The sequence below is a fragment of the Acanthopagrus latus genome, chromosome 13 (assembly GCF_904848185.1).
Source record: "Acanthopagrus latus isolate v.2019 chromosome 13, fAcaLat1.1, whole genome shotgun sequence".
Lineage (NCBI taxonomy): Eukaryota > Metazoa > Chordata > Actinopteri > Spariformes > Sparidae > Acanthopagrus > Acanthopagrus latus.
Genome location: NC_051051.1, coordinates 17,601,020 through 17,627,285, shown reverse-complemented (window position 1 = coordinate 17,627,285; position 26,266 = coordinate 17,601,020). Strand labels below are relative to the sequence as shown.

The 26,266-nt window shown below is 40.8% G+C and overlaps 1 protein-coding gene across 1 annotated transcript; it reads left to right on the top strand.

Annotated features, from left to right (window-relative positions):
* Nucleotides 1–1,045: 1,045 nt before the first annotated feature.
* Nucleotides 1,046–6,025, top strand: LOC119030967. Its single transcript, XM_037118999.1, has 6 exons — nt 1,046–1,482; nt 2,050–2,192; nt 2,301–3,209; nt 3,568–3,766; nt 3,910–4,027; nt 4,343–6,025. Exons 1-3 carry the CDS (start codon nt 1,360–1,362, stop codon nt 3,064–3,066), a joined length of 1,032 nt encoding a protein of 343 aa, XP_036974894.1. The 5' UTR covers nt 1,046–1,359; the 3' UTR covers nt 3,067–3,209; nt 3,568–3,766; nt 3,910–4,027; nt 4,343–6,025.
* The last annotated feature ends 20,241 nt before the right edge of the window (nt 6,026–26,266 follow it).

Genomic DNA, 26,266 nt, shown 5'->3' with positions numbered 1-26,266 from the left:
AAAATTCTCTTCAGCTTGATTTGGATCCACATCTTTTACTTTACTTAGACAATATATACATAGAAATGTAGGAAATCTTATTGGCTTTCAGCTGATCGTCTTAATTCAGATGTAGGAATTACAGTTTCGGCTGTTGAAGCCCCAGAGCAATAAGCACTCCAGCAATTCCCCAATAAGCCGCAATGTTAATTTTGAGCCTAAATTTTAGAGAGCAGACAGTACCTGTTTTGTCACTCGCTCTGGCGTCCTCATTTTTCAGCCTTCTTACTTTTCAGCTTTTTAAATATTCATCTTCCTTGTCACCTTCTGCAGCTTTTATCATGCAGCAGGTGACATCTCACATGCCATTAGTTAATCAGTTCTTCTCTGACCTGGCTGGATTTTTTTTTTTTTTTTTCTCGTAAGAGAACCAGTGTACTTGATAAAGTGGTGGCACACAGACTCCCAAGAGCAAGCACAGTAAGATGGAATTTCCATATCCATGCCGTAAACTCTGTGTTTGAGCACAAAGCTGACATCATCCAGTGTTTTGAAACCATCAGGGAAGTTTGAGCCTACTACTCTGCGGGAAGCTGGAGGGTTTGTGACACTACTGGACAATGATACTTTCAGCTTCTGCCTTAAATTAATTCATTGCATTATGCCTTGTGTGGACATTTTCTTCAGCCAGCTCCAGAAGCGGACCATCGACTCAGTCTTTGTCCGGGGAATCATGCAGCAGTTCATGCAGCTTTTCTGACCTCAGCATACATTGTTTAATACCAGCGGGAGCGGGCCATGAAATTATAAAGGAACAGCATCCTCATCGGCAGTGTTGTATAGTAACGAAGTAAAAATACTTCGTTACTATACTTAAGTAGTATTTTTTTATATTTGTACTTTACTACTTCTATTTCTGACGACTTTTACTTTTACTTCACTACATTTTCCGAAAAAAATCAATACTTTTACTCCATTACATTTACCTGAGCATCCGCGTTACTCGTTACAAAATAAGAAGGAACGTGATAGCCAATGGACAATCTTCGTATTATTGTAGTGGGACTAGTAGCCAATGATGTTGGAGATACAGACCGCAAGACGTTATCATTGGTTTACCCCGTTGTGCGGCGGATGAAATCAGCGGCCAGCGGGTACATTTCAAATTAATGGTCGCATTATCATGTCAGTAGTCTCAGACAAGTCGGGTCTCTAATGTTATTTGAAGAGAAGGAGGAAGACAGAGAAGCCTAAAATGTGGAGGTGACTGAATCGGCGACTGAATCGGCGACTGAACCTGAACCTGCTGCTGAAACAACCAGCATAGACGACAACGACGACGACGATGACGATGAACACCCGTGGCCATACCTGCGGGGAATGTTTAGCTACATCGGAGTGAAAGATTCCTCCTACCGGATGAAATGTCTGCTGTGCCTTCCTAAAAACAGTGAGATATTGGCTTACAAAAACTCTCCATCCAATCTTAGGAAACACGTTGAGGTAAGTTATAAAAGACTAATCCTGTGAACTGCAACATTCATTTTTATTAGTTAACGTTAACTGACTGTATTTTTCATAGTGTTAGTTAGCTAACGCTAACGGCTACTAGCTTAGCTACGTTAGTAGTAGTAACGTTAGGAACGTTATCCAGTTCAAGGTAACTTAATGTTAGTTATGTATGGATTGGAAGGGAGATTTAATGATTTAGCCATGTATGTTAATCAACTGTAAAAATATAACGCTGGAGTTAGACATATTTATCAGTGATGATCGTTCCAAGTGGTCACATTTTTTTGTTGACTTTCTTCTCATTCATTCATTCATTCATTCATTCATTCATTCATTTATTAAGCGTCAGTGCAATAAACAGTGACACAACACTGACACTGTCAATAGACTTTAATGGTGAAGCAAAGAGTGTGTTGTTCCACGCGGTGAAACTATACAGTCGAGGATTACGTTTTTGTTTGTTTGTTTGCTTGTTTTTTTTGTTTTTTTCTTACTGCCCCTCTGATAAAAAGGCAGTGAGATCCTCGCTCTCTCAATGTGTTTCTCTCACTGCTCCAGAGAAAACATCCAAACCAACTTAAAAAATATGAAGAGCTGACATCAGCTAAAAGAAAGAGGCCTGTAACTGAGACTCCCTCCACCAGCACCAACAGGCAGATGACCACATTTCTGACCACAACCTGTTCTGCTGTGTCCCAAAGGTAAGCTTTATCTTGTTTATTAGCAGTACTCCCTCTGTCACTGTTGCTGTAGCAAAAAAAAAAAAAAAAAGAAAAAATCCCTGGTTTTCTTATCTTCTCTCATCTTAGGTCACTTGATAAAGCTGTCTTGAAGTATGTGGTCCATGGACTCCAGCCCCTCTCTCTGGTTGAACAAGAACCATTTATAGAGTTTGTGAAGGATCTGCTGCCTAATGCCAGAGCAAAAATTATGACAAGAGTCACGCTGGGCTCCAGGATGGACGAGGCCGCCAAGGAGATGAAGACAGCGGTGACTGAGGCCATGAGGGGAGTTGAGTATATCGCCACCACCACTGACTGCTGGTCTGTCCGAAGACGAAGCGTCATTGGTGTTACTGCCCACTGGATCGACGCAGACACTCTCAAAAGATGCTCGGTAGCCCTAGCCTGCAAACAGCTGAGAGGCTCGCACACTTTCGAGTTGTTGGCAAATGCCAAGTTTGGGATTAGAGGAAAGATCGTCAGAACAACAACAGACAACGGCTCTAATTTTGTCAAAGCTTTCCAGGTTTTTGGTGAAGATAACAGTGCAGTGGAAGCAGTTAGTGATGGTGATCGATCTCAACCAAGAGAGGCTGAAGAGGATGAAGAGGAGAGTGAAGAAGTGGTGTTTGTGGATGTGTCAGGACTTCTGAGCGAAGATGATGGTTTGGAGTTCGAGCTGCCAAAGCACCAGCGCTGCGCTTGTCACCTAATCAACCTCATCGCTACAGTTGATGCTGCAAAAGCAATGTCCAACGAGCCATACAAGAAAATGCACCGTTCAACATTTGGCAAGTGCAGTGCCCTCTGGAACAAATCTTGCCGGTCGACACTTGCAGCTGAAACTGTTTGAGATGTGTGCTCCCTCCAGCTGCTCAGCCCAAATGTTACCAGGTGGAATTCCTTCTTTCTGGCAGTGGAGAGACTACTAAGGATCATCAAAGACAAGGGAGAGGGGGCCATCAGAGTAATCTGCACAGAGTTCAAAGTTCCAATGTAAGTAATAATGTACAGTATCATTGTTTTCATGATAGGCTTTATGCACAGCTCCACTACTTCCTGAACTTAAGCCAGTTTTTATATTTCCTGTCATACATTATTGGACAAACTGAATAATCCAGGTGTGTCTGACTATTTTTGTGAGGTCAGACACACCTGGATTAATCAGTTTGTCCATAAAGCCTATTTTAAATTGAAAATGTGAAATTTTCTGTCTGTTCTGCAAATATTAACTATATCGCAGTTGTATTCCTACTTCCACTTACCATTTTAGTTATTTACTCATCCTGTTATTCTTTTCTGCATCAGATTATGAAGTGTTATTGAATGGTGATGTTTTTGTTTTTTATTACAGGTTCAATCCAGCCGAACTTGCATTTCTTGCAGAGTATAACGCTGTCATGAGCCCAGTTGCCCAGGCCACCAACATCTTGCAGGCAGAAGAAAATGTCCAGATGGGGTGGCTACTACCCACAATCGACCTGTTTACTGCTAAACTTGACCGAGTCAAGTTGACGGTGAAATACTGCAGGCCTTCGGTGGATGCTCTACAGGTAAGACTCGATGGCAGTGTCATTTCACTTACTGTGCCAAAACAGCCAAAGGAATATCACAAAAAACAAGAGCTTGTTTAATTGCGCTCCTTAGTAGGAGAAAGCTTACATGGTAATGCAATTGTTTCTGATTTCTGATACAGGCGGGATTGAAGACTCGTTTTGGCCACATGACACAAGACCCGGAGTTAATTGCAGCCGTGATTCTTCTCCCAAAATTCAGAACTTCCTGGACGAAGGATGATGCCACCATCAGAATGGGTAAGGCAACATCCAAATAACATCCAAAAATAACAGTGTATGGCGTGTATGACTTGTAATACTGGCAATTCAATGATCAGTTATAGTTGCATTAATAATGCGTGATTTATATTCCTTAAAATAAAATTGATTGTGTTTTATTTCGGCATGAACAATTGCAGTGTGTATTCTATGTCAAACATAGAATACACACTGCAACATAGTTGTCATAACCGAAACCAAACTATTTTGTACAAAACTATGATAACATGTTAGAAATTATTTATATTTCATTTATCATTTATCATTCATATTTTCATCCTCAACACATTTCAGGAGGCGACTACATCAGAGAACACCTTGAAGCACCTCCCCTGCAGTCTGATGGTGGCAACCCAAGCTCTTCTGATGAGGAAGACTTCTTTTCCTCACTGCAGTCACCTCACACAGACAGCTCCAAAGAACTGGAGGGATATTTGGCCTTCTCATCAGATAGAATGGAATCAGTGAAGTCCTTCCCAGCCTTGTGCAAGCTGTCTCTGAAGCTAAACACACCTTTACCTGCCTCAGCAGCATGTGAAAGGCTGTTTAGCACTGCTGGTCTGGTCTTCAGCCCAAGAAGAGTGAGACTGAGTTCTCGCCATTTTGAGAACCAACTTCTTTTGAGGTTGAACAAAAAGTTTCTCAGGGTTCAGTAATGACTGGATGGACAGTTCAAGTGCTGTCACACTGAAGTCATGTTAAAGTTCAACCAATCAAGTTTTTGTTTGTTTGCATCACCTTCGCGCACCAAGAGTTCATTAGGAATTATTTTATATTGAATGCACGTGGGTATGAATGTTGGTAGGCATGCATGCATGCGGGTCTGTAAGGATATGTTTGTGTATTTTTGTATATGGTTGGGTTTATGTAAGGAGGCGTTGAAGCTCCTTTATTCTGAGTGTTTAAGTGTCTTGTGACACTTTGCAAATTAAACAAAACTTAAAAACTAAATTAAACAGGAATAAAGAAAATGTTACAACTCAAATTTCTGATTGCATTCTATTAACACCACTTTTTACTTTTGATACTTATGTACAGTAAATACTAGCTACTTTTTTACTTTTACTCAAGTAATATTCTAGCAGGCAACTTTCACTTTTACTTGAGTAATTTTCCAGTAAGGTACTTTTACTTTTACTCAAGTATGGCTTTTGGGTACTTTATACAACACTGCTCATCGGAAGGTAGCTGACGGTAGCCTGCCCTGATGCGTGTGGATTGCGGGGGCCCGTTCATCGCTACTTGCAGCTTAAATTATTCTCATTAAAAGAAAAAAGGAAACTTTCAATAAATATACCATGAATAAATTATTCTCATTAGTTTTTATCAGACCTAAAATATTTCAAAACAAATAGGAAAAGTAACAGCTTAGTATTTACTACTATCTTCATGTGGTGGTCAGACCGACTCAACTCCACACAGAAACAATGCATGACATCACTTTGCTGTAGTGACACTATTGGTTGAATTTTGAGTGTGGACCCAAGCCCAATTTTATTTTATTTTTTTTACGTCAGAGCACAATTTTTATTAGAACGCAGATGCGTGCATAACGTTACTCTGGCAAACCTGTGGATAAAATATTTGTAGTGTGGATAAATGGGACTTAAAACAGTGTTTACAATTTAAAAAAAATATTATGTAGTAAACTGCTGAGAAACTTTATTTCCACCTTTCCCTTCAGTACAAAATCATTAAAGGAAATCTGTCATTGTATCATTGATGCAGACTCCCTGTCGGGGGGCCACAGGGGTTCCGGACTCAGAGTTACGGGGGCACTGGCCCCTGTTGGCCCCCCCTAATAACCTTGATACATTTATCCCATTGAAATGTATTTAAGTGAAGTGTATTTAAATGAATATATTTACTGGAATTGAAACAAATATGCTGAATATGATATGTCATAATTTTTGTATTATAGTTTTGTTTGTTCTATTCTGAACCTGAGGTGTGATTTTTTATTTAAATAAAAACTTTGCCCAAATCCTGTCCTGGTTTTTAACTTATTAATAATTTGAAGGAAAATCACAAAAACACTTAAAGGTCATGAAAATTCATTCAGATTTAGCAATGTGCGATGCATCCACCGTAATTATTAAAAAGTATTGGTATTGACATTGGCGACACTGGCCCTGTTTTTACTTTGTATTGGGTCGATGGCAAAATTTGCAGTATCACCCACCCCTACAGTGCAGCGTCACAGACTCACCTGCTAACACATAGGCCAATGTTGCGATAGCATATGCAGCTGTATCTTAATGCAGCTGTATTTACCAGGAAAATATTAGTTAGGGCTAAGTATCCGACTTGGTATCGGCAAATTAATCTCAAACTGTAAAATACTGTTAGAAATAATGCATTCTGTGTAATATTTTGAGGCATCTTGCCATTTCCTATAAATGTATCATACTGTGAACAGCGTTGCATTCTGGGTGTGATTGTTAGATCAGGCTCCTACTGAACCATAGCATATGTCTGGAGGAGACACGCAAAACATGAAGTCATGAAGCCAAATTTGGACTTTTCAAGGATTACATTGCCCTCTTTTTATGAGCAAACAATACAAGGATCTTAAATAGTTGAATCTGTCTGGCATATCATATTTAAACAAACTGCCACTCAGCAGTAATGTTAACTCAGCTAGCTTGCAGCACTCTCATGCAGTCCCCTTAGCTTGCCATGGTGTGACTACAGGATAATGTTAACATTACAGCACATTAAGGCAAAGTTGATTTATTATTGTTAAACTGTAGTTAACCCAAATAAATAAAATAAGATTCATATCAACTCATTAATTCAAATTTTACTTATGTAAAAGAGCATTTATAGATTACTATCATACTGGATTATTATTATTATTGACATTCCAAGCAGCATGTTATTATCTTAACTGGTCAACTTTGAGTGGAGATGTTTTGGTTAATTCAGCTTACAATATCCCAACGCCTACTGACTGTTAACTGTTTAATATAAGAAACACAAAATGATGTGAAATACAAGTGGCACTTTCATGATCCCAGTTTTTGTGTTCTTGTATTTCCTGTTTTATTTTGAAATTGTGCCCTCATGTGTCATGTCTTGCTTTTCAGTTCCCCTCCTTCCAATGTTTTTCCGTTCCTTTCCCTCAACTGTACTTGTCCTACCTCACTCGAACTGTACATGATCTCCTCTTTAGTGTGTCTGTATATAGTCTTTGTTCTCCCTCATATCTTTGTCAGTTTGTTCCGTGTTTGTCCCCTGTTCCCATCCAAATTGTAACAGGCACCTTCCATCACATCCATTGCTCCATTGACCCAATGACCCAATGAGTCTTGCGCAGCTGAACTTATTTCCACATGTGGTTTTGCCGCAACAACAGCACTGGAGAAAGGAGCACACTGGAATCCCTGTCAGCACTGATTAAGTTAGTTGTGAAGTTAACGTTCCTTTGTGAGAGCTGTCCAGCAGTCTGAAGTGCTTTTCCATATGTTTAGTAACAGAATCTCTTGATGGCATAACATACATACTTGGCCTCGAGGCAGTGAACTAGCACTTTGAATCCCTCGCCCTTTATCGTACTAATATTTCTTCAGCACATCACACAGTGCTAATATTTCTAAGCTGAAGAGCAGCGTCATACCTAATAACTTGCATTTGACTTCTGGAGGAAATGTTTCCAGTCTGAGCTCTTGGTGTGTTTCACTATTTCCATCAGATGGCTCTAGTAAAGTCATTAGCAGATAGCAGCCCCATTCAATGACTTTTCAAGGTGGGAATCTTGAACCGATATTCCACTTCTCTCAGTGTGAAAGCTAGGGGGAATAAGGGGACAGATTGTTCCACCTAGTTGACATATGTGTGAATGTGTATGCCTTCAGTATGGAACAGGGGTGTGATGGATCTGATTACATTCTAAGTGGGCGAACCACAACTGGGGGATTTAAAAATCAGCTGGCAGCAGGAGGCAGGCATAATTTGGTTGAGAAAAATGGTGAGGAAGACTGTGGAGACAACGATGTCCGCAAGCTCATTTCTCTACATGCAGAGAATGAAAGCAACTGGCACTTCTCAGGCACAGCAAAGCATGGCCCATTGCTTTAAAGGCTGGCAAAAAGATGACAAGAGCGCAGCTTCACAAGAGACAGGATGCATGTCATGAGGAAGCATGTCATCAGGTTAACAACCAACAGCAGGGCTGATCAAGGATGTTTAGACTGGTCATACTGTATTTTGACCTGTCCTAGTCTATCTGGGGAACCAACCATTCAGCTAATCTAGTGTCCCTTGTGAGCAACAAGTCTGCTCTTGTGGAGCACTTTCATGAGGCATCTCCAAACTGCAGCGGCAGCAGCATGATCACTGAAGAAGTTAAAGGCCTCAAAACTGACAGCAATAAGGTAGGGGGCCTCTATCATGTCATGTAAAATGTTCTGTTGTTTGTGTTTAACATGGTTTTCTGCTGTGTGCTTTTCTGTGTGTTTGCCATCAGGTAGGTGTCTCGATAATGCTTGTATTCTATTGTTCTCTATCCGCCGCCACTGCTCCCACCATGTGCATCACGCGCTGTTCGTAGAGCACAAAGTGCTGGAGGGGATGAAAACTCATGATAGTCGTAATAACTATAATGTCGATATTATTTCACTATAGAAATATTAAACACTTTTAGGCATGTATATCCCAAAACAAGCAGAACAAAAGCTATATTTAACTGCTCAAAAAAGTAACAATGGTGTCCTCCCCCTCCCAACACACTCAACTTCCCAAGCTTGGGTGGGTGCCCTCCCTATCTCAGTGGTCTGTTGGATTGGACCTGACGAAGTTTGACAGCAGGCTGTCAACTTTTTTGGAAATGGCCCCGAAAAGACAGCAGGAGTCAGGGGCAGATAAAAGAAAGAAGAAGAAGCTGTGAGATGATGCCCGAGAATCGCTTGCAGGTAAGTCCATGTTTAATCATTCTTTAATACAGGAAATGTGCTGGTAATGTTATGGTTAGCCCAGCATACACCTCAAACTAGCTGACATTATTGCTAATGTTAGCAAACTTAGCATAACTTAGGTGCAAGCTAAATTGAGATTTTACAAGTAACTGACGCTAGCTAGCTGTTAGCTGTTAGACACTGAGCAGTAGTTTATGGTTTATTTTGATGTGACAGTGGTCAATACTTTCTCAGGTACAGTCAGCAGTCTTACCATTTATTACTGTGTAGCGTGCGATCGTCTTAGCCAGGCATTTAGCAAAGTTGGTGTCATATGAGAACACATATTTTGGCGTTTGCAATGCACAATAAACCATCTTTAGGATTGTCATTCAGTAGAATTCAGCAGAATGTAGGCTACAGTCTCTCAAACAAATTAGATGAGGTGTCAGATGTGCAGTGAGACCGAAAATGGCTCTCGATAATGTTAAGTCTGAAGAACTCAGAATTTTAGTGTATCTGCTACAGCTAGCTTAGTTACAGCTGAATGTGACAAATTAACTGCCATTTTGATTGCATTTATGTCAGGATGCAAAAGCATGGACGATATCTGCCAGTGAAATAGAAAAATGTTTTGTAGTAGACAAAATGATCTCGTAACCATATTTAAGTTGTATTCAATTAAATGGTAAAATAATGTTTAAGATTCAGAAATGAAGTCTTGTGTAAGGTGTATCATTTTGTCTGCACTTCTCTGGAAAAGAAGCTTCTCAAGATAAGACCTCACTTCCAGTATTGCATCTGCAGAGGGATTCCTTCTTGTTGTGTTTCCAGTTGCTCGTTCTTCAAAGCACCTCCAAACAGCAGATGCTTGTGGCTCCTCTTGTTCATCCTCTGTTGTGTCTTCTCCCTCTTGGCCCCCTGGCAGTGGAGTTGGCTGGCCGTATCTTGCTGCTGCTGCAGATATTCTCTGAAGATCTCTGTTGTCATTAAAGGCCAGCTTTTTGAATATCGTGGGTCAAACATGCTGGTTTCTGAGAGAATACTTGTATTCAATTTTGTGGAACTTTCTGTCCATGGATGAACAGAAAGCAGCCACTAACTCTGTCACCTTCCCTGCGGTTACTCTGGTCTGGTGCTCAGCTGTCACTCTCTGCAGACCCTTGCACAGGATCAGCATTTTGGAGGCTGTATCATAGCTGTATCATGTGCTTTGTTTTATTTAGCAGTATATATTATTAGTTACATCTGATCTAGATTTAGAACTGATCTAATCTGATTTTAATACCAATAATACAACGACAATAACTAATAAAAATTATAATTATTGAATAATTACAATAATAATAATAATAATGTGATAATATTTGTACACTGTACCTGTCTGCACTGATCTCCACTTTGACCTGCTCAAATGGCTCCATAACAGTGCATGCCTCCTGCAGTACCTCCCATTCCTCTTGGCTCCTGTAGAAGAATTCCACCATCGCCTTCACTTTGTCCACAGTCGGCTACATCACCTTCAGAGCATCTCTTACTATCAGGTTAATTGCGTGTGGAAGACATGATGGGTACATTTCAGGATTTTAATTGCTTTTATTATGTTGACTGCATTGTCACTAACACAGCAAACCACTTTGTTTTCCACGTCCCACTCTTTTGCCACTTTGAGCAGCTCCTCTGCAAAATTCTCAGAAGTGTGTCTGTCACTAAACTCAAAACAATCAAGAAACAGGACACCATTTTGTAATTTTCAACAAAGTGGCATGTAACTGACATGTAGGATGTGGTGGTTCGGGATGTCCATCAGTCAGTAGTCAGGCAAACTGCTGTGGCTTTTTTGACTTTCTCTTGCAGTGAAGCATGTTCTTTGTCATGTAGGCTTGGGATAATTTTTTGGGAGAGAATTTTCCTGCTTGGGATTGCATACATTAGATTGAGAGCATGTGTAAAGCTTTTGAATCCTTTGTCATCCATGATTGAAAATGGTTGGAAATCAAGTGCAACCATTTCAGCCAATTCTTCATCAATTGTGTTCTGTCTTACTGAGGTCATAGCCTTTTGAACAAATTGCCTCATCGAGCTCTGGGCTGGAGGTCAGGTTGTTGTGGTGGTGCATTGGCTGTAGACACTGACATAGCAGCAACAGTTGCAGTAGATGAACAGGCACCCTCATCAGTTGCAAGTTCACTTGCCTGTTTCTTTTCTTCTAACTGCACTGATGGAAGGTTATTTGTAGGGCCTGCTCTATATGATATTTTCACCTTGCATACTCTACACTCTTTGGTATTATCAATATTATTGAAATGCATCCAAATTTTGCTTAATTTCCTGCCGTTTTGGAAACCTTTCGAGTGTTGTCTCTGTAGTGGCTGTTCTCTCTCTCTCTCCCGCTCACATTTGCCTCCCTCCTGTTTCTTCTCTGTCTGTGTGTGCTGTGTCTGTAAGCCCTGCCCCTCCCCCTCCTGCTCAGTGCGGAGACACACACGCCACCACATATCATGTAGCTGACCAATCACGTGAAGGTTGAGAAAAATATACGAAGCGGCTCCAGCTCCTCCAATCGTTGACTTCAAAGAGCAGGCTCTAAGAGCCGTTTCGTTTGTGACCGACACATCACTACCATTTATGCCACTGCTGGTCCAGGGTCCCTGCTTTCATTCTGAGATAGTAAGTCAGTCTTTCCATCAAGTAAATCTCCTCAACAATATCCAGCCACTGTCCAGGACTCGGGGGGTCACTTTTCAGCCAGTTTCTTGTCATGGCCTTTTTACATGACAAGATCAGTAGTTTGAAAAGATAAAAGTCTTTCTTTTGAATAGTACCCTCTCGAATCAAGCCCAGGTACAGTGTGTGGGGATCCCTAGGTATCTTATAGGAAAAAAACTCTTCAAGAATCTGGACTACTCTGTCCCAGAAACCCTGCAGTTTTACACATGACCAAAAAACATGCATGTGATTTGCACTCATCTGCCCACATTGTCCTCAACATTGCTGCTGTTCACCTATTTGTTTATTTTTGATGTGTGGTGTGATGAAGAAGTGAATTAAATTCTTCCATCCAAAATCCCTTCATTTTTTCGAGCTGGTGGAAGTTTGTTCAGTCCTACACATAAAATGCCAATCACTCTCCGACAGTTTAATGTTCAGTTCTAGCTCCCATTTCCATTTTACATATAATGAGTTTCTTTTGTAGACCTTTATACAACCTAGAGACAATCTTTACAGGTGTACATTTATTTGCATTAGTAAACATTTCAATCACTTCATTTCCTTCTGCTGAAACTCCTCTTTTTATTTCTGTCTTAGCTGTAATCATCTCATCTGGGCAGCATAATAGTATTCCCTTAGATTTGGTATTGCAAGGCCTTGATGGTCTTTGTCAATTAGAAGTGTTTTAAACCTTACCCTTGGTCATGCTCCAGCCCAGATAAACCTTGATAAAACTGGTGAAACCACCAGATGAATGTGAACACGACAACCAAACAACCAGACAAGTTTCAGTGGAAGTGAATAAATTGGATTTATTGTGGAACAAAACAAAATATCACAACGAGGTGGGGGAGGATGGGACAACGTGATTGTGCCAAAGTAAATGAAATTAATATAACAACAAGAGGCCTGCCTAAACTGCAGCTGAATAAAATCAAACAAACAAAATGCCTCACTAGCTTATCTAACAAAATGGCTTCTCAGAACAATACAGGGGTGGCACAACCAATAAACCTAATGAAATAACAGTGACCACCTACGTGCGTGCAAAAGTGTACAGGGTACCCCAACTTACCTAGTCCCTCAGCAAAAAAAAACCTCCCACCACACAGCTTACCAAATACAGTGTTTACAAAAGCAGAGAGCAGAGCAAGGTGGCAAGGCAAAGCAAGAGCCAGAGCAACTGGGACATCCTCCATTTTGTAAGTCCACCTCCATCAGGATAGGCCAGCTGGGGACTTAGGGAGCCAATCACCAGTACCGCTTGCACTTCACAGGTGAGCAGTATCTTGCAGGAATCACCTGGAAGAGAACACACGCGCACACACACACACACAGGGAAGTGGGAGGAGAGATACAAACATACAATGCTCCTTGGCACGTCACACCCCCACCCTTACAAGACCAAACATAATGTTTGGAATTACATACTTTAAACTACAAAGCATGTGACAAGGCATCCGCAAGGACATTCTCAGATCCCTTTTTGTGGCAGATATTGAGGTTGAAATTCTGAATAATCAGAGACCAACGCATGAGTCGTTGGTTGTGATTATGCATCCTGGAGAGAAACACAAGAGGCTTCAAACTGGATCCAAGATAAACCTCAAAGTGTTGCAAGGCAAACAGTAGTGCAAGAGTTTCCTTTTCAATAATAGAATACTTAAGTTGCTGTTTGTTGAACTTTCGTGAAAAGTAACTCACAGGATGAGCAATGCCCTGGGAGTCCTCTTGTAGAAGAACAGTCCCCGTCCCAACCGCACTGGCATCAACTTCAAGTTTGAAAGGCAAAGAGAAATCTGGTGCAGACAGAACAGGAGTGCAAAACAGTAGACTTTTCAGACTCTCAAAAGACTGTTGACACTCACTGGACCAACTGAATGGTTTTGAGGGACTGGTTAAGGCAGTCAGTGGAGCAGCTACAGAGGAGAAGTTTTTGCAGAACCGGCGATAGTAGCCAGTCATCCCAAGGAAACGGCGCAACTCCCTCCTGGTGATGGGTGGGGGAAAAGCAGTAATGGCAGAAATCTTTGCATCCACAGGACGCACCTGTCCTCGACCAACCTGCTGACCAAGATAAAGCACAGTGCCTTTTCCAAATTCACATTGAGTGAGATTGAGTGTGAGAGATGCTTTGGACAGACGGGTGAAAACTTCCCTCAGTGTAGTCATGTGACCAAGCCAGTCATCTGAATACACAACAATGTCATCCAAGTATGCTCTGCAGTTTGAAACACCCTCCAGTACCTTACTTACAAGCCTCTGAAAAGTGGCTGGGGCATTGCACAGACCAAAGGGCATCACAGTGTATTGGTAGAAGCCATCAGGGGTCACAAATGCTGAAACCTCTGAAGCATGTGCGGTTAAAGGAACCTGCCAGTATCCCTTTAACATGTCCAGTTTACTAACAAAGTTTGCGGGACTGATTTCATCAATGCAATCATCGATCAGAGGTAACGGATGTGCGTCAGGAACAGTTACAGCATTTACCTTGCGGAAGTCGGTACAGAATCTGGGACTTCCATCAGACTTTGTATCCAGAAGACACGGGGAACTCCATGAACTAAAACTTGGGACTGCAAAACCGTTCTGTAGGAGATAGTCAACTTCTTTCTTCATAATTTCCCTCTTAGTGGGATTAACCCGGTATGCATGCTGCTTGATCAGTGCTGGATTTGTCAGAACAATATCATGAGCAATTACAGAAGTTTGAGAGGGAATGTCATTGAACAGATCAGGAAAATCACTTATGAGTTTTTCAACGTCATAACGCTGATCATCAGCAAGATGAGACAAGTGGTGGGGCAAATCAGACAATACCTCAGTATTACGGAGCCTTGCACCCTGGGGTGTAGCACTATGCATCACCAACCCATCATCATCTTGAGAGCTCACCTTTGAGATGGAAGCGATAGGTGAGATAGTAGTCTGAACATCTTGGACTGAGGAGGACCCATTACTACCCTCTCTGGAACAATACCGTTTCATCATGTTGATGTGACACATCCTGGACCGCCGCCTGCGGTCAGGGGTCTTGATGACATAGTTTGTCTCACTGAGTTTTTTCTCTACAACATAAGGACCAGAAAACTTTGTTGAGAGAGAAGAACCAGAAACAGGCAAGAGAATTAGAACTTTGTCGCCTGGCTGAAATGAGTGGGCTGTCGCTCCCTTATCATAATGCTGCTTCATCTTCACCTGAGAAGATGTTAGGGCTTCTCTAGTTAAGGAACAGGCTAGCTGGAGGCGATCCTTGAGCTTAGCAACATACGCCGGTATACTTGTGACTTTTTGTTCCGGCGTGACCAGATACTCTTTAAGGACCTTTAAAAGGACCCCGGACCTCATGTCCAAACACTAGCTCAGCCGGACTGAAACCTAGCGACTCTTGTACAGCCTCACGAGCAGCAAACAAAACAAATGGAACACCATCATCCCAATCCCTCTGAGATTTATGGCAGTACTTGCGCAACATGGATTTCATGGTCTGGTGAAACCGTTCCAGTGCCCCCTGGCTTTCAGGATGGTAAGGACTAGATGTCACATGGGTTATTCCCAAAGATTTAAGCACCTGGGCAAACACCTTGGACTTGAAATTAGTGCCTTGATCTGACTGAATGACTTTTGGCAATCCAAACACCGTGAAAAATTTTACCAAAGCCTTGGTGACCGCTGGAACTGTTATTTTCCGGAGTGGGATGGCTTCTGGGAACCTGGTGAAAGTACACATTACTGTTAGAATGAACTGATTTCCAGCCTTAGTCTTTGGTAATGGTCCCACACAATCAACAAGTACTTTCTCAAATGGCTGTCCCATTACTGGAATAGGACAAAGGGGTGCAGGGGGGATTACTTGATTTGGTTTCTCTGCAACTTGACACAAATGACAAGTGCGACAATGGCGAACAACGTCAGATTTGAGTCCTGGCCAAAAGAAATGTTTAAGGACTCTGTTGTATGTTTTAGTCACTCCCATGTGTCCTGACAATGGGTGGTCATGAGCTAAGGACAGCACCTGTAAACGATAAGCCACTGGCACGACAACCTGGTATGTTGCACTCCAGTTTGCATCTTCTTCCGAAGCATCACTAACCCAGCGACGCATCAACAGGCCATCATCATAAATGAATGCCGCCTTCTTCATCTTGGTTTCCACGTGGCTGAGAAAAGAAGATCGACATTTTGAAAGTGTTGTATCAACTTGCTGTGCTGCTATGAAGTCCTCTCGGGTGGCTGGTAGGTTCATATCCTCTAGACTGGAAGAGGATAACGCAGCATCAGTAGGTTTGGCTTTTACCGGACTTCCAGACTCAGCTATCCCTGCAACAGGGTCCTGTTCAAGCATCATAAAAGAGTCCGATAAGTCCACACCATATTTCTTAGACTGGGCTCTGGTTATCACACAAGCAGGAAAGATATCAGATGTCTGGGTTGTGTTCGACTCGAGGTTCAGATCAGGCCTGTCAAGTATCTCGGGGGCCGGCACAACCTTGTCTCCAGCTATGTCGTTGCCAAGAATGAAATCAACACCACGAATAGGCAAGGCAGGCAGAACAGCGACTTTAAATAATCCACTGATCAGGGGAGATTTAAGATGAATTTTATGCAGAGGAGCAAGTACGAAACCCATCTCAACACCCCGAACAATTGCACTTGAGTGACATGAAGATTCAGATGTCAAAGGCAAGATGCCATCGAGAATAATGGACTGGGCACCTCCTGAATCCCTAAGGACGGTTACCGACTGTTGATCTTTTGGATGCCCAGTTAGTGAAACAAAGCCCTCTGAAATAAACGGTTTAAAACAGGGATCAGGTTCATCCTCTTTAGCATCATCTTTTGACATTTCAGTGACTGGAAGGGAAACTGTCTTAACTAGACCCATACCTTTTGGTTGTAAGGAGCTAGAGGGAACCTGTTGTTTACGCTTTAGAGTTAGACAATCAGCAATAACATGACCCTTCCTATGACAGTAGAAGCACTCACGAGTCTCACGTGGAGGTAACTAGGGACCCTTAGCCTTTTCAAAAGGAGCATGGCTAGAATCAGGTCTCATGGGGCGAGACAGTGAGACTCTGTCAGGGCGGGAAGACATAAACACATTTTTATGTGTTAAAACAAACTCATCAGCCAATACAGCTGCTTTAGACAGGGTAGTCACTTTTTGTTCATTTAGGATAATCACCATTTTCTCAGGCAAAGCATTCTTAAAATCTTCCAACAATATCAGCTCACGAAGGGATTCAAAACTATTCTTGACCTCATTAGCACCACACCACCTGTCAAAAAGAACCCCCTTTTCCCTTGCAAATTCGACAAAGGTTTGAACACTGGACTTTTTATGATTCCTGAATTTTTGCCTGTAAGCCTCTGGCACAAGCTCATAGGAACGCAAAATTGACTCCTTAAGCACATCATAGTTTAAGCTGTTTTCTAAGGAAAGAGATGACAGAACTTCCTGTGCTTTACCGACCAGCTTGCATTGAAGTAGGATAGGCCACATGTCTTTCGGCCATTCTAGTGCAGATGCAATTCTTTCAAATGCACTGAAATAAGAGTCAACCTCCTCTGACAAGTGTCAGTGGAAGTGAATAAATTGGATTTATTGTGGAACAAAACAAAATATCACAACGAGATGGGGGAGGATGGGACAACGTGATTGTGCCAAAGTAAATGAAATTAATATAACAAAAAGAGGTCTTCCTAAACTGCAGCTGAATAAAATCAAACAAACAAAATGCCTCACTAGCTTATCTAACAAAATGGCTTCTCAGAACAATACAGGGGTGGCCCAACCAATAAACCTGATGAAATAACAGTGACCACCTACGTGCGTGCAAAAGTGTACAGGGTACCCCAACTTACCTAGTCCCTCAGCAAAAAAAAACCTCCCACCACACAGCTTACCAAATACAGTGTTTACAAAAGCAGAGAGCAGAGCAAGGTGGCAAGGCAAAGCAAGAGCCAGAGCAACTGGGACATCCTCCATTTTGTAAGTCCACCTCCATCAGGATAGGCCAGCTGGGGACTTAGGGAGCCAATCACCAGTACCGCTTGCACTTCACAGGTGAGCAGTATCTTGCAGGAATCACCTGGAAGAGAACACACGCACACACACACAGGGAAGGGGGAGGAGAGATACAATGCTCCTTGGCACGTCACAGTCCCACATTGAAAACTGTGAATCTGGGATTCTGACAGGTAATGATAAAAAAAAAGGTAAAGCAGCCTTGGCAAGCACGTTAATTTTCATTGCCTCGATCCTTGAAGTAAAGTCTAACCCAGGTGTGGACCATTTTTGAATATCTTCCTGTATCTTATCATGTATTATTTTGTAGTTTATTTCATATATTTGATTTTCTGACAAATGAACACTCCCAAGTATTTTATTGATTTTACTACCCACTTTACTCTATATTTCAGCCTAATATCATTACTTGGTGTGATATTAAAAGGGAGTATTTGCGTCTTACTTATGTTCAATTTATAACCTGACTTTTGGCCATACTCGTCTAAAGTTGTCATGAGTTTAGGAAGTGTTAAATTAGGATTTTGGAGATAGATAATGATGTCATCTGCAAAGAGTCCTATTAGATGGTCCTCATTTGCTGATGCTGATTCCTCTTAACTCAGTCCCCAGTACGTTAATAAGACATAACAAGCCATACTTTCATATCAACTTAGGCAAAAACAACACACAAATAACATGTAAAAAGCCATACTTTCGATGAAATTAGACAAAAACAATACGCTAATAAGACATAACAAGCCATACTTTGTCTCAAATTAGACAACTAGAAATAATGTAATCTTTATTAGATAGTGAACAAAAAAGTTATACTGTAGTTAGACACCTTATAACCTACCCAAATTATGCTTTAATCAAAAACCACCTATAAAGTCTTGTTACCAAAAATATAGGCTAATATACTTAGACACTATCATACCAAAGTATACTGTAATAACATACCAAATCGGAGATCCTAATACACTACCAAGCTATGCATTTAATGCTTCCAACATCGGTCTATAGATTAATTAGATGAATGTACTGCTATATTATATCAGGCACGGCCTTTAAGTCCTGTGGAGTTTGTAGGTGGCTTCCTCGACACACCGTTTAAAGACATGTCACTATCCAACCCCAGTAATATTAGACAGCTACTGAAGCCTCCAGGACATTGCATCTTTATTTCCCACTGTTAGACCCTTATAACAGTCTTATTTAACTTACTTATAGGATAACTGGTGGCACATTACAACAATAATGTACTGTAAAGTGAAGACCCTCTCATTGTTAGACCCTCATTACAATCTTATTAGACTTACTTATGGGACAATTTGTGACACATTACAACAGAAATGTACTGTAAAATAAAGTGAAGACCTTCTCACTGTTAGACCCTTATTACAGTCTTATCAGACTTACTTACACCATAATTTGTGACACATTACAACAGAACTGTACTGTAAAATAAAGTGAAGGTCTTTTCATTGTTAGACCCTTATTACAGTCTTATTAGACTTACTTATAGGATAATTTGTGGCATGATTAATATTATAATGGCCACTTAACACTATGTTATCATGTACCAAACAAACTGCAAACATTACGCACACGGAACACTTTATTGTATGTGCAACACATCTTATAACTGCTTCAATCTGTGGCTTCATGTTAACAAATTTCAAAACTCACCATTTATATGCATGAGAACAATCAAACAGTACAGTGAGGTCACTGACATTATGGCGCGATGCCATTAAGCCTTGTTTATGCACACATGAGGCTCTCAGTCTTAAGCTAGTCCACTCAACATACATTCATAACGCTGTAAACATATAAACATGGCACCACAACTTACAGACAAACTTAACACATGTGAACTGGGCATGTGTGCACTTATCTCACCTGCAAATACAACAAATGACAGTCTTGTGTGAGTACAGGCTCTCCATGCTGCTAACTTGACTGCCCTATGCTTCGCAACTGAGCTTACCTCTTTCTTGTTTACAAGGATTGCAGCACCAGTCACTGGCCTTGAAAAGCCTATACTGACACCTATTAGCGAAATTGGATATTGCCCAACAGGGACATGAAGTGAAGCAGGTGAGCTTCTCCCATTTCTGCCTACGTTTTTTTAGTTTTTTTTTTCTTTTTTTTTTTGCAAATTTGTGACATGTCAAAAACCTACTTTTTGAAACACCTCCCAAGCGATTTCGACGATTTGCACGAAACTTGGCACACAGCATCTGTGTAGCTGTAAATAACAACTTCCTGCAGATTTGGTTCCAAAAAGGAAGTCATGTATATCTCCACATCAGTACATCCGAATGACAACTGAATGAAACTCTGGCTCCTACTTCCCCATGAGCCCCTGAGGGTCTGTGCAAAATTTTGGGAGATGACCACAAGGTGGCGCTGTTTAAATTGAAGTATTTTATATCTCAATATCAGTTGGGCAGATTAACATGAAACTTTATTTATTATTTTCAGTGCCCTCCTGAGGATAGCTGATGAAGGGGTTAGTGATCCGACACTAGATGGCGCTCTGGTGCCAGGGTTTTTTTTTTTTTTTATATTTGGCCCTGTGCCCACACGATAACACTAATGGAAATTAAATTCATAGGGGTGGTATGGAATGGCCCCTGTAAATCACACACCAAAAATGACCAGCAGGTGGCTCTATTTTCTACACAAAAACGTTTTTGGCCCATAACTGCCACATAACATGTCACACATTGTTAAATGTTATATCTGCATGTTCCCTCAATTCAGCCGAATTCTGTGGTGTGGGCCACGCCTACATTTGCCATAACTTTCCATTTGCAAAATCACATAATTTGAAAAAAGTACCTTTTTCGAACTCCTAGGCAATTTAAGCGATTTGCACCAAACTTCTGTGGACCCTTTAACAGCCCAAAAGACGCCCAAAATATAAAACAACAAATTCCCACACATTATGTTCAAAACAGACAGTCTTTCGTATTTTCACCTAATACATTCCGATTACCACAACACTTTTGTCAATTGTGTTCCATGGCCCGATGAGGGTTTGTGTAAATTATGGTGCAAATCGGCCAATAGGTGGCACTCTGGTTACTGTCTATTTAGTGTGAATAGAAAGTAAATGGGAAAATCTTCAAATCCTCTTCAAAACTCATTGACTTTCAACCTCTTCTTGTACCTTATAGTTTGAGCTACAGACACCATTTCACCTTTCAAAGAGTCAAAAGACCTTGAACTACTGGTCATGTGCTCAGCTTTTTTACGCTTTTAAAATCACCACACTTTTTGTTTTTAGGACTTTTAGGCTGTCTTCTGATTTCTTTTGCATGAAGAAGCCTCAACAGCAGTCCACCTCGATGGCAGCATGCCCCGACATGCGTGGGCTGCGAGGGCCTGTTCATTGCTGCTTGCAGCTTTAATTAGGGCCTGAGCAGGGAACGTGCAAGGACCCTATTGTATTTTGAATGATTCTTATTATTTTTTTTGCTAATTGTTTTTGCATTTTTCACTGCCTGAATATACCCCAAAACTCACCAAACTTGGAATATAAGTTCACCTGGTGAAAAATTTTATAATCTATTATCGTCCTGAATTTCCACCACTAGGTGGCGCTACAATCAAGTGAAGTGCATTTTGGCTCATAACTCCCATATACTTTGTCGCACATTCAAAAAATTTTCTAACTCCTCCCAGGCGATTTCACCGATTTGCATGAAACTTGGCACACAGCATCTGTGGACCCCCCTGACAAAAAGATATTAAAAGAATTTTGATTGGCCAAATAATACTCAAGTTATTAAATAACAACTACCTACAGATTTCGTTACAAATAGGAAGTGTTGCATATCTTCACATTGGTGTGGTCTAATGACTTGAATCTCAGGTCGTTACTTCCTCATCAACCCCTGAGGCCCTGTGCAAAGTTTTAGGCAATGACCACAATGTGGCACTCTTTAAATTGAAGTATTTTATATCTCCACACCGGTTCATCAGATTAGCATGAAAGTTAGTTTAATTATTGTCAGTGCCTTCTTGAGTTTACCGATCCGCCACTAGGTGGTGCTCTGGTGGCTGTATGATTTAATATTTGGCACTGTGCCCACACCATATCGCTTATGGAAATGAAATTTATAGAGGCGCTATAGGATGGCCCCTGTGACTTACACACCAAAAATGACCAGCAGGTGGCGCTATTTTCAATGCAAAAGCGTTTCAGCCCATCATTCTCACATAATATGTCGCACACTGTTAAAGGTTATATCGACATGTTCCCTCATGCCCACGTCCACTTTCCCGGGAACTTTCCATTTGCAAAATCATAACAAATGAAAAGCCTACTTTTTCAAAGTCCTCCTAGACGATTTGACCCATTTACACCAAACTTTGCATGTAGCATCTGTGGACCCTCCTGACAAATGTTATTAAAAGAATTTCGATAGTCCATAAAATGCGCAAAATATAAAACAACAAATTCCTGCATATTGTGTTGAAGACAATCTTGCATATCTTCAGAAAATATTGTCTGATTATCATGGAAATGTTCAAAATTGTGTTACAAGGACTGATGACGCTTTGTGTAAAATTTAGTGCAAATCAGCCAATAGATGGCGCTCTGGTTGCAGTCTAATTAGTGTGAATGGAAAGTAAACGGGAAAATCTTGAAATCCTCTTCGAAACTCATTACTTTCAGCCTCTTCTTGAGCTTCATACTTTGAGCTACAGACACCATTCCACCTTTTAAAGAGTCAGAAGACCTTGAACTATTGGGTATGTATTCAACTTTTTAAAATCTTGAACGGTTTTGAAATCATCACAGTTTTAGTTTTAAGGATTTTTAGGCCATCTTCTGATTTTATGATGGGTGTGAGCTAGAGTGCGTGACATCATCGCTAGAGTGGAGAGCATATAGACGAACTGGAGAAACAATTCTCTACAGCTTGATTTGGATCCCACATTTTTTACCTCACACAGACAATATATATACATAGAAATGTAGGAAGTATTGTTGGCTTTCAGGTGAGCATCTTATATTAGATGTAAGACTTACAGTTTTGGCTGTGGGAGTCCTGGAGCGACAAGCACTCAAGCAGCTCCCCCATAATCTGCAATGTAATTTTGAGCCTGGAGGAGAGCAGACAGTAATTGCTTTGTCTCTCGCTCTGCCGCCGTCATTTGTCACTCTTCAGAAATAAAAAATGACATCACAGAGTCTCCTGTTACTCAATATATAAATAATTTTGGCCACTAGGGGGCGCTAAAAATATGGGAAGTTTATATCTCTTGAATGGCTACACCGATTTTTACGAAATTTGGTCAGTATGATCTAGGGCCAATTCTGACACCATATCTTGAAGGTGGTCATGACTGGTCAATGTGGGTGTGACTTATTACAAGATAAACAACAAACATTCATTTCAGCCAAACTATTATGTTGAGAGCTTTGAAATTTATATGGTACAGATAGAACCAAAAATTGCACATGTACTCCACAAGATGGCGCTATAATGGATGCAATCGCGTTTTTGCCTGTAACTTCCACACTTTGAATAACACATTCACAAACCTTATATCCATATGTTCCCTGAAGAGAGCTGGGTTTTCTAACATAGGATATGCCCACTTATGCTGCACATTTCGTTAGCTAAATTGCCACATATGCAAAACCTACTTTTTCAACCTCCTTCTACAATTTAAGCGCCATCTGCCTGAAACTTTGCACATAGAATCTCCAGATGTGTCTGATGAAAAGGTGTCAAAAGAATTGTGGCACTCCAAAGAATCTGCAAGTTATAACCAAATAATCTTTTTTGCTAGCTAAAAAACACATATTGTTTCATATTTCAGTCAAACTACATGCTTTCAACATCAAACTTATGTCAATTGTTCCTAAAAGCTCTGTGCCAAATTTGGTGCAAATTGGCCTATAGGTGGCACTACAACGGATAATAAATGCGTTTTTGCCTTTAACTTCTACATTTTAAAGAACATATTCATAAACATCATATTCATGTATTTCCCCAATAGGGCTAGGTTTTCTGACATAGGCCACGTCCACTTCTGCTGCACTCTTCCTTTGTTAAGTCACCACACACTAATCATAAATGCATTTTACCTTGTCACTCTCATTTGTTGTTGCAGTAATAAAAATGTAATGAAACAGTTCTGATGTGGGGTCACTCCTGAGGCCAGCCATATAGTTAAGTGACAATTGGTCAAAGTGGGCATGATTAAGTACAACAAATCCAAATCGGCACACATTCAGCCTTTTGCACTCCCAGTGCACTTCCCATTACAGTGAATACCATGGCTCAGGCGTCAGCCTGTGTCCTCACTTTTGCCACGAGCCATCATCCTTAGGGGCAAACTTCTGTGGGCTCTGCGCGGGGTCCAAGTCGCATGGTGAGGCTTGGTCCCTGTTCATAACTGCTTGCAGTTCTGGTTAATAAGAGAAATTACTGGCTTGGTCCCCTGATGCCATATACCAAATTTCTTGTTGATAGCATATTTCAAAAGTTGTATTAATTTTACTGCTTTTAACATTATGCAAATTAACAAAAAATCTATAATAGCGGCATTCATGGCTTTTTTGTAAAGGACTATCAGGAGGATGTGTCAGAAAAAAATCAAGTCAATAGCACTTATGGCTTGGCGGGGAGAGCCTTTCGAAATTTACACCCTATGTTATAGCTCCCCCATCTGATGGATTGGGATAAATTTTTGGAGCCGCATTGGGACGTAATTTATACTCAACACACCAAATTTCATGTCTCTGGTTGCTTCCAGCTTGCCATAAATTAATAAAATGCAAACAATGATGGTTAATGACAAATAGGCCACACCCACTTTAACCTATCAACATGACACTCAAGATCTTAGTTGATACTTGCCCCTAGACCATGTGTACCAAATTTGGTGAAATTCCGTCCAGTGGTCTTTGAGATACGCATGTGTAGCATTTATAGCGCCCCAACATGCTTTGGTAGGCAGATTCCCAGTCCTGTTATGAAACTACCCAACAAGTTCTGTGATGATAGGGCAAAGGGTGTGGGAGTCATGGCCAATCATTTGTAAGCCCCGTCCATTGCAAAAATACATTGGTCCGTGGTGGCCACATTTTTTGACCAATCTGGCTAATTTACAATAGTCTTGGTCTGTCTTTTCATCACCCGAAGCTGTATACCAAATTTGGTGTGGATAGAGTCAATCTTTCAAAAGTCCTATTCATTTTACGGTTTTTCACATTATGCAAATTAACAAAAAATCTAGTCAGGCGGACTTTTATGGTCCAAGAGGCTTTTTTGTAGAGCACACTGAGCTGGACTTGTGTGTCAAATTTCAAGTTATTCAGACTAATGCTGTGAGGGACTTACGATGTCAGACTTATGGTGAGATAATAATAAACCGGCACAATTTCAGAAGAGTTCTATGCCTTTGGGGTTAGAACCCCGATAATAATAATAATGATAATAATAATAATAATAATAATAATAATAATAATAATAATAATAATAATAAATCAGCACAATTTCAGAAGGGTTCTACCCCTCCGATGTTAGCACCCTAATGAACTGGCACAATTTAAAAAGGGTTCAGCCCCTTCTGGAAAGACGTATCTCACAAGCAGAATGTGGCATCCACTGCATTAGTTTCACACAGCCAGGCACATCTCCACTCTGTGTCAGCTCCAGATAAAGATATGCAGTTCTCATTCAGGTATCTGGCTTGTTTGTATGTCTTTAAACCTTGGTTTATGTTATGTCTAATTAATGATGTAGCAACATCTGCCCCTGCATTACAGTGTTGGGGGGAACTTAAGCCCTGACATTTAAATGGATAAATTCCCCCCAAAAAGGTAAGGTGGTTAAGGATACTATGGTTAATGACTAGGTTTGATTCAGGGTAACTTATCATTCTAACTGTGTGGGTTGCTAATTTGGAGGTTATTGTTGTTTCCCTTAGTGATGGTTTGAACACAGTAAGTGTGGAAGAGAGAAAAAATCCATTTGGAATGGTGGCCCAATAACAGGCTTAGACTAGCAGTGTAAATCTGGTAAATCAAGTAAGGTGAGACCTTTTGTTTGTCACCCTATACATTTCTTTGGACTGCTGAGAGCCGGCTAGTTATCACCCTTCTATACTACTGTTGTCATTAATTGATTGATTGATTGATTGATTGATGTTCATGCAATATGGGCCAAGAACAATAGGCATGTTGCAAATTAGTTTTGTGGCTCAAATGTGTCAACTTTTCCCCAAATTTCATCTTGCTTGGGCAAATCTGACAACAAAGATTACATTTGCTGCTTTAGACTTACAATCAATACTGTGCCTGAATGCATCCTGTGGAGCAAGATAGAAATTCATCAGTCAGTGTGGAGAAGGGAGGGGGATTAGGTGGAACTCTAATAAACAGTAACAAAACACTACGACTGTGTAGTAGACCAATGGGTGATCAATTGCTCATGGCCTGTAGAGGATGGAGAGTAGCTAAAACATGCACTTACTTGCCATGCATAGCTGTTGTGTTCACTATCACTGGTTGACATGTTAACCATCATAGAGCATTACTAGCTCAGCAAGCATCCAGTGTTTGTCAGTGTC